The sequence below is a fragment of the Podarcis cretensis genome (assembly GCF_951804945.1).
Source record: "Podarcis cretensis genome assembly, chromosome: 6".
Classification (NCBI taxonomy): Eukaryota; Metazoa; Chordata; class Lepidosauria; order Squamata; family Lacertidae; genus Podarcis; species Podarcis cretensis.
The window spans coordinates 72,875,229-72,891,048 of NC_137175.1; the positions used below are offsets into that span (position 1 = coordinate 72,875,229).

The following is a 15,820-nucleotide window of genomic DNA, read 5'->3' on the forward strand; positions in this document are numbered from 1 at the left end:
TAGAATATTTACTTTCTAGGTTCCTTCAGCCTTAATGAGGGAAAATCCATTGTTTGCTTCACGCAGGACAAAGCAGCTTTATTTCAGATGACTGACCTTTCTCATTGCTGCTCACCATCTCCCTGTATTAATCATTTACACAGCATTTAGAGAGCATCGTTCAAGTGACCGAATGCCTTTGGATGCACCACCCTGGTTCAGAGGCAGATCTACAATGAAACTATCAAAGCTTAAGCCCCAGAAGAAACTTTAGTCCACATTGCTTTTAAAAAAGGGGTATAGTAGATGTGATGTGGGTTGCATGACTCAAATTGATTGATTTTTTATTGTATGCATTTCAATAGTCCCAAAGTTTGAGAGTCATTAGATGTTGTAAAGGTATGGTGATCTGTCGTGGAACAACCACATTGAAGAAGATAACAGGTTACCCTGATCCCATTGCTGGTTGTGAAGGGCCCCCCATGACTGTTTAAGCTTCAGGGGGGCCCTTGAAGCTACAGGGCGCCCCAAAATGTAGGTCCGCCACTGCCCTAGTTAGCCTTGCAATGGTAGTCCAATACCTAAATGTTGCACATGTGGGGAGAGCAGGTGAAAAAACTGTGGCTTGTCTATGTCTACCCACCAAGCTGGGTAGAAATGTGAATTGGGGGACCCCAGGCTCACCCTCATAACTGGCAGGGAGCGGGGTGGGGGTTGGTTTTGCCACCTGTGGTAAATTGTTTCACCTTGCCTCATAGAGTGCTGGCCTCAGAGTAAATTGAAACTGAAATACTTTATTGTCACTTTTACAATTTGTATACAGTGAGATTACACGAGCACCCCCCACTCAGCTCTCTTAGTCTTAATTCCCCTCGTTTACTGACGCACACCCACCAAACCTGAAAGTCAGTTGCCCTGTTGTTATCTTTTCATTCAGCAGCCTAACAGCCCACGGATAGAAGCTGTTCTTTACCCTGTTGGTGCGACTAATCATGCTTCTATATCTTCTGCCTGAGGGCAAGAGATCAAGAAAGTGCTGGCCAGGGTGTGAATCACCCCTGAGAATTTTCCTCACTCTCCTGAGGCAATGTTCTTCCGCTATTTCATCCAGCGGATTCCCGGGACAGCCCATAATATCTTGTGCTGTATTCAACACCCTCTGTAGACACTTCCTATCAGATGATGTCAAACCAGCATACCACACCGTGATGCAGTATGAAAGGACACTTTGTATTGTTGACTGGTAGAAGGAGATCATCAGATGTTGATTGACATCGTTCTTCTGCAATACTCTGAGGAGATGGAGTCTCTGTTGGGCTTTCTTAACCACCTGGGTTGTATTTATTTTCCAAGTAAGGCCTTCACTGAGATAAACTCCTAGGAATTTAAAGGAAGAGACTCTGTCTTCTCCACACAGCCCTCCCCGATGTACAGCGGGGCTGGTTCTCCTCTCTTCCTCCAAAAGTCCAACACCATCTCCTTTGTCTTGCTGATATTAAGGTGCAAGTTGTTCCCTAGGCACGATGTAGATATTTTTTGGACCTCCCCTCTATACGCTGATTCGTCTCCACCTGTTATTAAACCCATTATGGTGGTGTCATCTGCAAACTTAATAATTGCAGTAGACGGGTCAGATGATACACAATCGTATGTATACAATGAATACAGGTAGGGACTTAGCACACAACCCTGTGGTGTGCCAGTGCTGATTTTTAAGGAATAAGATGTTACATGTCCAATCCTCACTGTTTGTGTCCGATCTATCAGAAAGTCTTTAATCCAGTCAAAGATGGTAGGAGAAAGGTTCATGTCACTCAGTTTTTTAATGAGGATGTCCGGAAGGATGGTATTAAAAGCTGAGCTATAATCAATAAACAACATCTTGACATAGTTCTCCGGTTTCTCTAGATGACTTGCTGCAAGATGAAAGGCGGTAGCTATTGCATCATCTGTAGACCTATTTCTTCTATAGGCAAACTGATGATGATCAAAGTCCGGTGGAAAGCAGGTTCGAGGGTGTTGAAGGACCAGTCTTTCAAAGCATTTTATCACTACAGATGTTAATGCAATCCCTCATGCAGTGTGATATGTCCCTTCAGTGCCAATATCTCAGAACAAAAATGGGTATGTACATCCATGACACAATGATACATTTCACGTTCAAATCCCAAGCTCCCCTCATTTTCAGAGGGCTAGAGCGATTAAGGTTTCTCAAACATGGTATCCTTATGGCTTTAGGCATACCAACACATGCACACATCTAGTGGGCTGTTAATATTGTCTCTTATGGAGTCATGAAAGGTGTATCTTCACAAGAAGATTCCTCCCCAGCCCAGTCAAACAATCCAGCAGGTTTTGGATCAGGCATTAAAAATCCAATGCAAAACACAGCCCTTTCCCGGTTAACTGGTTTGCTACTGTATCTAGCACAGAGGATAAAGAGAACTGTGTCTTATGGGAATTGGCTTCCCTAAAGATAAGTCAACCATTCTGCCCCCTCCAAAACATCCTCCCCGCTCCACAGTGGCACAGCTTTCTCAGTTAGGCTCCTTCATCATATCCTAGGCACCAGAGGCCCATCTGTGCAAATGTCAGTGTGGTTGCTCAATTGCAGGCAGCCAGCTTATCTGGAGTAAACAGTCACGCTGAAGATTTTAATCTTGATCACCAGGTTCAAATGATTATTGCAAGACTTCTGCAATTCAGAGAGTGGCGTTGGCAGTGGACAGCAGAACAAAAGAATATGTTATCACAAACTGACCGAAGCATATCGTAAAGTGCAGGGATTGGTAACTAGAGTGGAGCCTCTATAATCTGACCTTGACGGCACGGTACACCATCCTATGCAGATATAAGCCAGTACGATTCAATTTAACTAGTGCTCTTTTTTACCCCAAAATTCATTGGCTGGCTCACACATGCATATTCTTTGTTGTGATGACAGCAACACAAAACAACAGCTTTTGTTTGCCAAATGGCCATGACAAACCAACTGCAAACAAACTGCTGCCAATAATAATAATAAACAAACAAACAAACAAACAAACAAACAAACAAACAAACAAATAAATAAAAATTTTATTATTTGTACCTCGCCTATCTGGCTGGGTTTTCCCAGCTTTTGCATTCCTGAAAGGTAATTTGATCCAGCGGACAATTTGTCAATTGTAATTTCATCCCACCCATTCACTATCCACACTGCACTGGAAGACCCCTCCACTCTGTGGAATAAATTCTTATGGGGTTCTAGGGTCTGTAGGGGGACAAAAAAACAACAACAAAAAACCAGTCCGTCTCCTTTTCCATGCTTCTGCTGGGTCAAAATCCTTTCTGGGGCCAGAAGTACCCCAACTAGATTCCAATCATAACACATAACCGTGGACTAAAATGCATGCTTTCCAGTGGAATCCCTTCACACGTTCACATCAAGCGGGCAAAACATTTATGGGTGAAACAGGCCTAGGTATCTAAACAATTGTGTCTTTCAATAGGGAGAAATGTAAGGTTCTACACATAGGCAGGAATAGCCAGCTGCACAAATATAAGACAGGAGATGCCTGGATTGAAAAGGGTGTGGGGTATTTAGTAAACCTCAAAATTAATATGAGTCAATGGTGTGATGCAACAATAAAAAAGTAAAGTGTCCAGATCAAGGGAAGTACAGTGGTACCTCAAGTTACAAACACCTTGAGTTACAAACACTTCGGGTTACAGACTCTGCTAACCTGGAAGTAGTACCTCGGGTTAAAACTGTACCTCAGGATGAGAACAGAAATCGCATGCCGGTGGCGCGGCGGCAGCGGGAGGCCCCATTAGCTAAAGTGGTACCTCAGGTTAAGAACAGTTTCAGGTTAAGAACGGACCTCTGGACCTCCGGAACAAATTAAGTTCATAATCAGAGGTACCACTCTAATAGTACCGCTCTATTCTGCCTTGGTCAGATCACACCTGGAGTACTGTGTCCAGTTCTGGGCACCACAATTTAAGAAGGATGTTGACAAGCTGGAATGTGTGCAGAGGAGGGCAACCAAGATGATCAAGGGTCTGGAAACCAAGCCTTATGAGGAACGGTTGAGGGAGTTGGGTATGTTTAACCTGGAAAAGAGGAGACTGCGAGGAGATACGATCGCCATCTTCAAATATCTAAAGGGCTGTCACTTGAAAAGGGGAGCAAGCTCCGGAGGGTAGGACCTAGATCAATGGCTTCATGTTACAAGAAGGGAGATTCCGACTAAAGATCAGGAAGGATGCTCAGACAGTAGAGCTGGAATGGACTCCATTGGAAGGTAGTGGGCTCTCTTTCAAAGGAAGCTTTAAAGCAGAGGTTGGATGGCCCTCTGTCATGGATGCTTTAATTGAGATTCCTGCATTGCAGGGGGTTAGACTAGATGACCCTCAGCATCTCTATGATTCAGGTGCGTGAGATTGTACTGAATGATCACTTTTAAAGCAAATAATCAGGCTATCAAAATCACCGAAGAAGAAGAAGAAAGAAGAAAAGATAGCCGACATTTCTGCTCATTAACCAGTTGATGAGTTGGACTCATTTGGCATTCATTCATTCATTGTCAGCACATTGTCCCCCACGTCTTGTCACCACAATCAACTTCACACCAATATCACCTTGAGCTCTGTTGATTCCTTGTGTCACTTGGGAGCAAGAGGGGCCTGCTACGTCAGTGGCCCATGTCACTTCATGTGTGTCACTTATAGGTGCTGCCAGAGTTCAAGCCACTTTGGTACTGCAAGGTTAGTATTTCATGTACCATAATAATCAGATGTCAAAACAAGTAAGATCCTCACATCCTCATCTGGAGATAAACACAGCTTCCATTTGTTAGGACAGCATCTAATTTTTAAAGAAACATTTAGAGGCAATTCCTCCTAATATGTTTATGAAGATAAAACAAAATGGCAGCGGCAATGGAGAGAAATAAGGCACTTTTGTGGTGGCCAAATGAAATCTTTCCCTATGGCGGCTGTCAGTCATGTTGAGAGCCATTGCAGGAGCTCACAATATGGGACTGGCTATTTTTTCTATTGCATTCTAGAGTTTTCTTCTTGCCATTGTAGTCACATGGAGAAGACTGGACTTTTCCCATTGACTTCTTCCATATTGCTTCAGTGTTGAAGGCTATTTTGAATGCTACACATAGTGCTATGGTCTTGTGTTCTCGAAAAGTTAGTTATGGACATGTTGGCCTACCTATGGGGGAAGTTGTCCATGGCTTTTGGATAAATGGCAACCACTCAGCAGTAGTTTTCCTCTGTACTAGAAGGACAAAAGTGTATTTCTTGATAATTAAAATCCTCACTGCTTAGGCCTTTATTTTGCAATGATCATTAAACTGTTGCTTTGAATCTCTTTTCAACTTCATTTGTTGTCCTGAACTTATCTGGAGAACAATCTGTCCAATTTCAGGCCTTGGCATTCTATTATTGTGGTACTAATGATTACTGATGATCTTTTTCAGTACATGGTAGGGGCATTACCAGCAATTACAATGTCCCTGCAGACCACAGAACATGCTGTGCTCCCAAGGTCTCTGAGATATGAAGACCTCCTGGAGCTGTTAACTGTTGAAGACTGTGACCCACGAAGCCAAACGGTTGGCTCTTCATTGACCTTTTCTATTGCTTTTTCTTTCCACCTGGCAGAAATGAGATAGGGGTGGAGGACATGGATGAAATTCTACCCAAATAACATAAAGGTAAGATGAGCAAGAAGATTTGTGAAGAACTCACAAGCCCTGTGATGGCTAAGACAGTAATCCTAGGCAGCAAGTGGTTCTGACAAGTATCTCATAACTTTGTACATCTTTCAGTTATTTATAGTGTGGAGAAAACTTTCCCTTTAGCATGGGCACCACCACAAAGGTAACAGCAACCTTGCAAGTACAAGTATGTGCAATAGAGACCCACACTGTGATAGGATTAAGAACAATCCGAGGCAACCCTGGAATCATATTGCCCCAGTTTAATGGCTTTCTGCCTGTTGCAGAGATAGGCCATCTTTATGCAGCTTTCATAGCCCCCATTCACCACAATTAAAGTGTTCTTTCTCATTCCGATGTAGGATTCTGCTATTTATTAAATCCATCTTCTAACGTGTGCAAATAAAAGAGTCTCTATTTCACCCCCAGAGGAGAATAAGAGGCAGCCAGCAGAGGCAAGAGGCACGGCCGGGTTTCATGCAGGAACTAAGAATATGAAAAAAGAGGAAACAAATACATTAGGAAAATTGCTGCCAGAGTTGGTTATTCAGGTTAGATTGTCCAGGGAGAAAGCTAATGTGTTCCCTAGCCATTACGGAGGGATTTTCGTGACAGTAGTGCCATTCATGAAACACTTTTGTGGTGCAAATAGCAAAGATCTTATGGTGTTCTCATTTAATTTAATGGGAATGCTGTGGGGCCCTCATATTTCATGCCTTGAGATCACAGAGCTGTGCTGTATACATCTTATTAGTTAGCATATACAAATGCTGTTTGTATAAACTAACACCCACACTTAATTACAGACTCTGTTAGTTGAACTTTTGTGTTATTCCATCCCCTGCACCCGCCTGTCCACAGTATTTTATTTTCCCCTGGGAAAAATAACAGCCCAAAGATCTGATGCTTCTGCATTAACTAAAGTTCAAACCTCATTTATTTATTCATTGTTTCCTTGCATTTCCTAAACGTTTGAGGTGGTTCCTATAATGATGCTCTGAACCACTGAACGTACATATCTCAAGAAGAAGGTCTCCTTGATTTGGCAAGCTCAAAAAGCAACATTTGACCAGATGTTTAAGGTGGAGAGTGCCATATGCTATTATTAAAGGTCTAAGGACCTGTTTTGACTGTGAAGCCCTCTCTTCAGTAGTGTGTGGGGGGGGCGCAAAATGATTATATGTGGTGAGGGCAGGGAAGCAGCCATCTCAGGCAAAAGATTTTATGTTCTACAAAAAGGCAGCCAATTGTTAATTCATTGTTGCTTTTTTGCTCCCAGGGAGGCGAAAGATGGTTTTTTTCTGCTTTAGATACTGAAGTAACTTGACTGGCTATGTGTGCAATACATCTTGACTTAGGGCAGGCATGGGGAACCTTTGGACCCCAGATATTGCTGAACTACAACTCCCATCACCCCTGAGAATTGGCAGTGCTTGCTGAATCTGATGGAAATTGTAGCTCACAACATGTGGAGGGCCAAAAGTTTCTCACACTGACTTTGGGGGAGAGCTGTAGCTCTATTTCGTATGACTTGACAGGAGGAGGAGGTATCATTTGCTGCTCTGCCTCAGGCAGCAAAATGTCTTGGGCCGAGCCTCGAAAGGGGCAAGATTAGCATCAAGGTTCAAAATATCTATACACTGATCCTGGGATACAGTGTTATTTTTCTAGGAAAAGAGATGCCGGAACTCACAATGAACACCTTCCTTGTTCTTTGACCATAATGGCAATGGCGCCCACCTGAGAGGTGCTGGATCTGAATTCTGGTGAGTTCCGGCTGAAAAAAGCCCTGCTTTTTAAAGACCTAGTTGCCCAAAATCAAACAATATTGAGAGCATTTGTTGTGGTTACTTTTTCATACATCATAATAACCAGAGAGACATATAGGGGGTCTTGAAGAATATGGACTGAAACATGGAACGGTTATTTCCCCCCCTTGCCCTTGATCTCTACTCACGGAATTTTCTGGATGTCTTTGAGCTATGAATTTCCTTAGTCTGCTTTCAGCAGTTCAGAAATTTAGTTACAGGACGCAACCCAAACGCTCTTCCAAATGTCGTTTCTAAATGGTCTCTGTGAATAACTGCAAGATTAAACTTTTATGTGACAATATGAGAGACTCCTACATGGAGTTGTATAAGCTGCAGGGAAATCATGGGAAGACTAAATCCGCTAATGACCCAGATATTATACTTTAATTTATTGATAACTAAATAATCAGAGGCTCTTTACAGGCTTCTCAAAACCTAACAATTGTGTATTGTGCATTTGACTTCTGCACGCATGCCGACACAAACAAATAAAAGCAATCATAACAGCTGAAATGTAGTTAGGAGCACAATTGAGAACATCTGTATTGTAAGCAGAAATAAATTAGAAATACTGGAGTGTTTTGTAGCTGTGAAACTGAAGAATAAAAAAATAACCCACAGCACCTGGATTAAGCAGTTATAAATAATGGATAAAGGGGAAAAAATCACATTACCCCCTGTAAATTCCCTCCCCCCGCCATGAAATATATTTTATGAATGTAGAATTACAGTAATAAATGCGGCATTTGTTTCCAACTGCCCCCCCTCACCATAGAAGTTCATGACTACAATATAGTTTGAAAGTAATGACCAATAGGTATAATATTTGCTGGAGAATGGTTCTACCATAAAAGAAATCTTTGTTTCAACCTTAACTTTTAAAAAAAGAAAGCACATGTTGAAACACCTCATTTTGCCTCAGTGCTTTTGTGAAGGCTACAATGCAAACACCACACACGTCCAGTTGCTAAGGGGGTGGTTTGGATGCCAAGCGTGGCAGAAAGGGACTACTGAACTATCCTACAAAACAGTAGACTGAGATTGGGACTGGGGCCCTACTGTTAGGGAAAGGGAGGCAGCTACCTCAGGCAGCTGATTTTGAGTGTCATGAAAGTTAGGTTCTTTGCATGTATGTGTGGAATAACACATGCAACCTAATCCTAAGCACTGTTATTCAGAATTTAGGCTCAGTTTGTCTTTATCATGCAGTGTGGTAGCTCTTCGCCCTTGCCTGTTCCATCACTAAAGTACATCAATGAAGCTCTGTTACTGTGGTTAAGATGGCGGATAGTGGGGGTTGAGGAGGTGAGTCTGTGAGGGCCTGTGAGGAAGAATGGGGCAGCGCAACCCTGTGGCAAGCTGGGCTTAGGTGGGCATGGCTCAAGAAGCAGCACAGGTGAGTAAGTATCAGGGACTGGTCAGCGGAGGAATGGTGGAGACTGCCTCCCCATCCTGACCCTTCCAGGGAGGAGGAAGAGGAAGACAATAGAGATTTACAACAGTGGTTTGAGGAGAGGAGGAGGCAGAACCAGAGCAGCTGTTGGCTGACATAGTGTCTTTAGAAAGCATTCCAGACCCACCATCTCCCAGAACCCGGCAAGCCTTAAAAGTAGGAGAGCAAAGAGCTCAAAGACAGAGGGCACATAGCAGCACACATAGAAGTGAGGAATGAGGAGGGGGGAGAGACGGGGTGTGTGTGTGGAGACTCACTCGGGACAACGCCATGATCCAAGAGGCTGGGTTCTATAGCCTCTCTCTGTTAATACTGAAATAAAAAAAGGATGGTAAGAAACTGTCCCTTGTCTTTATACTTCCTGGGCAACCAGCCGGGAGCCTCTGACAGCATCCTGATGGAGGCCGAGGGCTCTGGTGAGGCCCCAAGACGGGAGGAGAATGGGTCAGGTTGGAGAGCTGGATGCTGCTGTTCAGCGGCAGCCAGCACCACATCCCCAGGCACAGCAGCTCTTCCCTTCCTCCCCTTCTTCTTCCCTTCTCTCAGACTAACAGATGGAGAGGGGCAGCATGAAAGTCACCAAAGGCACAACAGCCTTTCTCTTCTCTCTCCCATTCTGTGTCTGCATCACCGTCAGGCTGGGATGCCATACCCTCCAACATTTCTACGGTGAAAATAGGGATGTATAATAATAATAATAATAATAATAATAATAATAATAATAATTTACTATTAATACCCCACCCATCTGACTTGGTTGCCCCAGCTACTCTGGGCCACTTCCAACATATGTAAAAACATAATAAAACATTACATATTAAATAAACTCTCCTATACAGATGGTTCAGGAGTGTGATAACTCCATACCCTCCTACATTTCTCCGATGAAAATAGGGACATCCTAAGGGAAAACGGGACATTCCTGGATCAAATCAGAAACTGGGATGGCTTCTGCAAATCCGGGACAGTCCCTGGAAAATAGGGGCACTTGGAGGGTCTGGGATGCTGTTTGTTGCCTTCCATACCTGCTGCCTGAGCATGTGCCCCTGTTTGCCCCCGCAATCTGGGCTTGAACGCAGCTCCTTCAACAAATGTGTTCCTGTGCTGTTGGTTTGTTGAGATTCACAGAAGCATCCTTTGATTTCACTTGACTCAGAATTCACCAACATATATGGAACCACTACTGTGTTGAGAAAGAACAAATAAAGCAGTGCTTGTGGGAAGTTAAGGAGGAAGCGAGGCCTTAGTATCCAGCAGCTGCCCAGCAGCTTCTAAATGAAAAAGGACAAGAACTTCCCTTCAGCTGGTAGATATAAAATGTCAGAAACACAAAAGAAATATTATGAAGTCAGGTATAAGTCTGGAGTGTTTTCCCCTCATGATTAATGATTGGTCTGGAACGGGATAGGAAAAGGTAAAACAAAGTTCCTCTTGAAGTAGTTTAAAAATGCCACAGCTGAAGTGGTGGCGGTGGGTGGAAATATTGTAACATCAATTTGAAAATAATAAAAAAATCCCCTTCCACTAAGATGTAAAGGTCAGGAAAGATTTGGGTGTTTTTAAATGCTGCCGTGGAGAAATTTTTATAAAGGTTAAGATGTCATGTAGTTTCAGAGTTATAGGCATTGGAGGGGGGCTCTTGAGTGCCAGCTGTGCCTCAGGCCACGGCGTGACTATGAGACACAATGACAGTGGACAGCAGGAGGCTGGCAGATCACGGGCGATCGCTGGGGAAAATTGTATCTTGCTTAGCGAATAATGCAAAGCTGTATGAATATTTCAGAAGCAAAAAACAATGAAATTGGGTGGGTGGGTGGGGGAACCCTCAGCTTAAAAATGTCCCTTCAATAACATTGCAAGGGTCTAATTTAATGCCCCCAAAGCAAAGGAAATTTCCAGAGTTCACGCTGCCTCTCTGTCCGTTACTCAATTTCCCTCTCATTTGCAGTACAAGTACATATGGTTTGCAGGGGCCTCGAGAGCTAAATTCAACCTGCTTGAGACATTGGAGTTCAACCAGGTAGGAAACTCGATCCTGCTGCTTACGTGTCCCTTTAAGCACAAAGTGCATAAAACTCCACGTACGTTGCTGGAAAGGTGCGAAAACAGACAGGTGGCACCATGGCGAGGATGCTTATTTCCTCCATAATTTCTTTGGATGGAGTTCTTTGTCGCAATCTGTCTACTGAACTAGATGGGTCGATCACTATTAGACTTGGTTAATAAGGCTGCTTCCCGGGTCAAAGTTCTTGTCCATCAAGCTCAGTACAGTGGTACCTCAGGTTACATACACTTCAGGTTACATACGCTTCAGGTTACAGACTTCGCTAACCCAGAAATAGTGCTTCAGGTTAAGAACTTTGCTTCAGAATAAGAACAGAAATCAGGCTCTGGTGGCACGGCAGCAGGAGGAGGCCCCATTAGCTAAAGTGGTGCTTCAGGTTAAGAACAGTTTCAGGTTAAGAACGGACCTCCGGAATGAATTAAGTACTTAACCCGAGGTACCACTGTAATGTTTTTCACATCACCGGCTGCCGCCACCCATTTTTATGTGCAGAGGCCAGGACATTATGAGTTAGTGAAGTGAAGAAGGAGCTGGGAAATTCACAGGATGGTGGAATCTACTTGTATTGGTTAGTCCTTAGAGGAAGATCAGATGGTGTTGAGCTGCTCATTTTGCCAGGAAGAAGAGTTTGGATTTGATGTCTCGCTTTATCACTACCTGAAGGAGTCTCAAAGCGGTTCACAATCTCCTTTCCCTTCCTCCCCCACAACAAACACTCTGTGAGGTGAGTGGGGCTGAGAGACTTCAGAGAAGTGTGACTAGCCCAAGGTCACCCAGCAACTGCATGTGGAGGAGCGGAGACGCGAACCCGGTTCACCAGATTACGAGTCCATTGCTCTTAACCACTACACCACACTGGCCATGCAATCTCCATAAGGTCTAGTTTTGGCCTTACCAATAGTAAGGAAAGTTGTATTGCTCTCCTGCAGGATAATTTAACCCCATATTTCTAACCAGGCTCCAGCACAAGCACACACATGTGTGTAGAACCTGACAGTTTGAGTGACACGGTTTAATGATATTGAATCACACTCAGTAGAGGGGCAGTTATTTTAAGCTGAAACTGGCTGGAATTCTCCATAACAGCTGCAGAATATATTTTAATTAAATAATGCCAGTTGCACTTTAACTAAGCCAGCACATCTTCCTTCTGTTCTGATATTGCTTTTAAAAAAAATGTAGATAAGCATCTTAGCCTGAAAACCTATGCATGATTATGCAGAACTAAGTTACACTATGTTTAATGGAATTACTTCCAGGTAGATATGCATAGGACCGCCACCTTAAACTATGAACTTAAAACCTGTATTAGAAGTAAAACAAAAGCCTTTTATTAGACATACTTTTATTTCAGTGTTGCTCTTCCATTCATGCCAATCTGTCCAAAGTAACCAAAAAGTAAGTAGCTTGCGAGAAGGTAGCTGTACCTTTTGAGAAAATGTGCCCTGAAGAAGCTGGAGAACAAATAGGAATGGTTGCAAATTTAGTTAAGTTCACGTTTTTAAACGAACTGCCCTGATTCACAGTTCCAGGAGTGATATGAGGACCAGATTGCAGTAATTAATATACTTCTACATCAGAAATATAGTACAATATGGGACTTGGCTCTTTTTAATATGTGCTTAATGTATAATACACTTAATTATTGCATTTAATTAGTTGGACTTCTTTTGCACAAGCAACTCAGACATAAGTGGGCACTCGATGCAAGAGGCCATCTGGTGCAAGCAAGGCTCAGTTGGGGCAGAACTGCCAAAATCAGTGCATAAATCCATTAAAAACTGATTCCTCTTTCATCACTAGTTAAGATTATCTGCAAAAAGATTGTTTTATTTCTCTGAAATAAATCAGTATCTCTGAATATGTAACACTATTATTATATGAGGCAGGATTATGAGAGCATTGAATATCTGAGAGGATAAGGGATATCTGGTTAGACTATTTTGTTTGTTTTTATCCACAATGACTTCATTCCAATGTTTAATTGACAGCCGGGAAAGAAGGATGCCTTTGTTGAAGATTCAATACCTCCCATCCTTTAATTAAGTTGCAAGAATTAACAATACAACTTTGCTGAGCAGTAGTTCAGCAACTTTTAACTAATGAGTTTCAACCAATGGATTTTTCTTTTGCCCATTTGGAACCCACCTGTTACTCCCAACCTGCTAAGCACATATTTGAACTCTCTTTAGTTCTTTCTGTTGCCCTCTTTTCAGCACTCACTGTGAGCCACTCCCCGAGGTTCCCCTGGTTCAATGGAGAGCCTTGGCTTAAGGATGCTTGAGGAATTTGATTTGTGTGAATTGCAACCTGAATGGATCTGATCTTGAACCTCCTGGACTAAGGTGCAGATCAGAACTTGGTTATCCTTTGGGTGCCACACCACTCCCAAACCTACACTAGTGTTCTTGGCTAAAAAAAGAAAGTAACAAAATGCATTACAGAAGGCATATTTTATCTTTAAAAATGCATATGTTGAGAATTTGATTTGTGATTAAAAATGTAATAAGATATACAGTCGTACCTTGGATCCCGAACGCCTTGCGAGTCAAAAGTTTTGGCTCCTGAATGCCGCAAACCTGGAAGTGAGTGTTCCGGTTTGCGAACTCTCTTTGGAACCTGAACATCTGACATGGCTTCCATGGCTTCCGATTGGCTGCAGGAGCTTTCTGCAGCCAATCGGAAGCCGTGCCTTGGTTTCTGAATGTTTTGGAAGTCAAACGGACTTCCGGAACAGAGTCCTTTCAACTTCCGGGGTACCACTGTAGATTTAAATACATTTTTGGGTGAGGAGTAAAAAAAATTAAAATACTCACAGATTAAAGGGGAATTGGAACAAAACAAAGACATGCACACATTGCCTCACTCCCGCAATTGAGTGGGGTTTGTGTGCATGGCCACTGCAGAATTTTGAGGAGGCCCAGACCTCTTAGTTGGCATGCCTGGACACACATAAAACTGATGTGACTGGAAATAGATGGATCCAACTGTCCTTAGCCTTGACCAACCATTTGAGAATTACTGAACTACAGAAATTCCTCAAGTGAAGATAGAATAGAAGATGTTTTCACTTCTTTGCCACTGAAGTCAAGGGAATCAGATTTTGGGACTGAAACAAAAGGCTGACCAAAAGACAGTGGAAAAAACCATTGTCACGACATTTGTGTGTTTTAGATATGCCTAGTTAATGGCATATGATTTCAGATGTATCAAAACACTATGAACATACAGTGAATCCTCCGGATATGAACTTAATTCATTCTGGGGGTCTGTTCGTACCCCGAAAATTACGTAAATACGTGCAGCACAATTGAGCGCTTCTGCGCATGAGCAAGGCACACAGAGCACTTCTGCGCATGTGAGCGCGGCGAAACCCGGAAGTATACACTTCTGGGTTTGCCGCAGCCAGAACCCGAAGATTACGTATCCTGTGGGATACGTAAACACGTACGACTGTAATATCATATACTTTTATTAGATCAAGTAAAAATATTCTTAGGTGGTAATTTTCTGTTTTGAAGTGATAAGATGCATGAGCTATTTTATATAACACATTACAACTGTGCTGGCCTCCCCAAACAAAACAATTTTGAAAGTCTTTCCATATGGTATAAAGAATTTTATATACACATAACATTTCCTGCATTTTCATCTCATCCTGCATATTTGACAAAAAGAAAAAGCTCTTAATAATTTTCCCAGCCAGCATGCAATTTTTACAATCAGTCTCCATGATATCATATTTGCAGTGTGAGGTATGGTACAGTCTGTCATCAGAGTTGCTCTCAGTACTTCCTTGATGCCAGACTAATCAAGATAAATACATCATGTAGCAATAGAGGTGTAATTGCTTCAAAAGCCACGTTTGTTTTAAATGCTTCATGCTTCTTGTTAACACCTGCTCAGCTAATGTCCAGAGCTTATATTTTACAGTTTACTTTTAAGTCTTCCCACGTGTTCCTTCGTTTTTGGTGACTGACAAGGATGTATTGAAGGCTTGATTTGTTGCCTATATACATAGAGAATGCTAAATAAAGCTTTTCTCTGTATCTCCGAGTTCTGATGCAAAAACAAAGCAAGATCAAATTTAGTGGAAGCCCAATGAAAACTAGATATTGACTCAGAAAGGATCTCCCAGCACCTTTTGATAAGTTACTGTAAAAAAAGTAAAAAAGGTAAATGACCCCTGGATGGTTAAGTCCAGTCAAAGGTGACTATGGGGTTGTGGCGCTCATCTCGCTTTCAAGCCGGGCGAGCCAGTGTTTATCCAAAGACAGCTTTCCGGGTCATGTGGCCAGCATGACTAAACCACTTCTGGTGCAATGGAACACCATGATGGAAACTAGAGCGCACGGAAACGCCGTTTACCTTCCCACCACAGCGGTACCTATTTATCTACTTGTACTGGCATGCTTTCGAACTGCATGGTTGGCGGGAGCTGGGACAGAGCAATGCAAATCACCCTGTTGTGTGGATTTGAACCACTGACCTTCTGATCAGCAAGCCCAAGAGGCTCAGTGATTTAAACCACAGCGTCACCCGCTCCATGTACGTTACTGTACACCTGTGCTAGATATGCCAAACTCTGCAGAGACACTTCAAATACAAGCCTTCACTCGTTCATTTTCTTGTGTGCCGATTTGTTGCCCTGCAAAATATTTCTGTTGAGATTACCAATAATGGTTGTAGTAAAGGTAAAGGTAAAGGGACCCCTGACCATTAGGTCCAGTCGTGACCGACTCTGGGGTTGCGGCACTCATCTCGCTTTATTGGCCGAGGGAGCCAGTGTACAGCTTCC

General features: G+C 42.8%; 1 protein-coding gene across 6 annotated transcripts in view; it reads right to left on the reverse strand.

Annotated features, from left to right (window-relative positions):
* The window catches only part of LOC307218855 (uncharacterized protein), a 278,451-nt gene that overhangs the window by 40,687 nt on the left and 221,944 nt on the right, over positions 1 to 15,820 (reverse strand). Inside the window, exon 5 of one of the 6 annotated variants that reach the window (XM_079981794.1) lies at positions 5,308 to 6,179. The exons of 4 other annotated variants lie outside the window; for them this stretch is intronic. In XM_079981794.1, the coding sequence (XP_079837920.1) occupies positions 6,113 to 6,179 (67 nt within the window). In that variant the 3' untranslated portion in view covers positions 5,308 to 6,112. Of the gene's footprint in view, positions 1 to 5,307; positions 6,180 to 15,632; positions 15,671 to 15,820 lie in introns of those variants that run through there. One more of the 6 variants, XM_079981796.1, reaches the window with a different exon arrangement.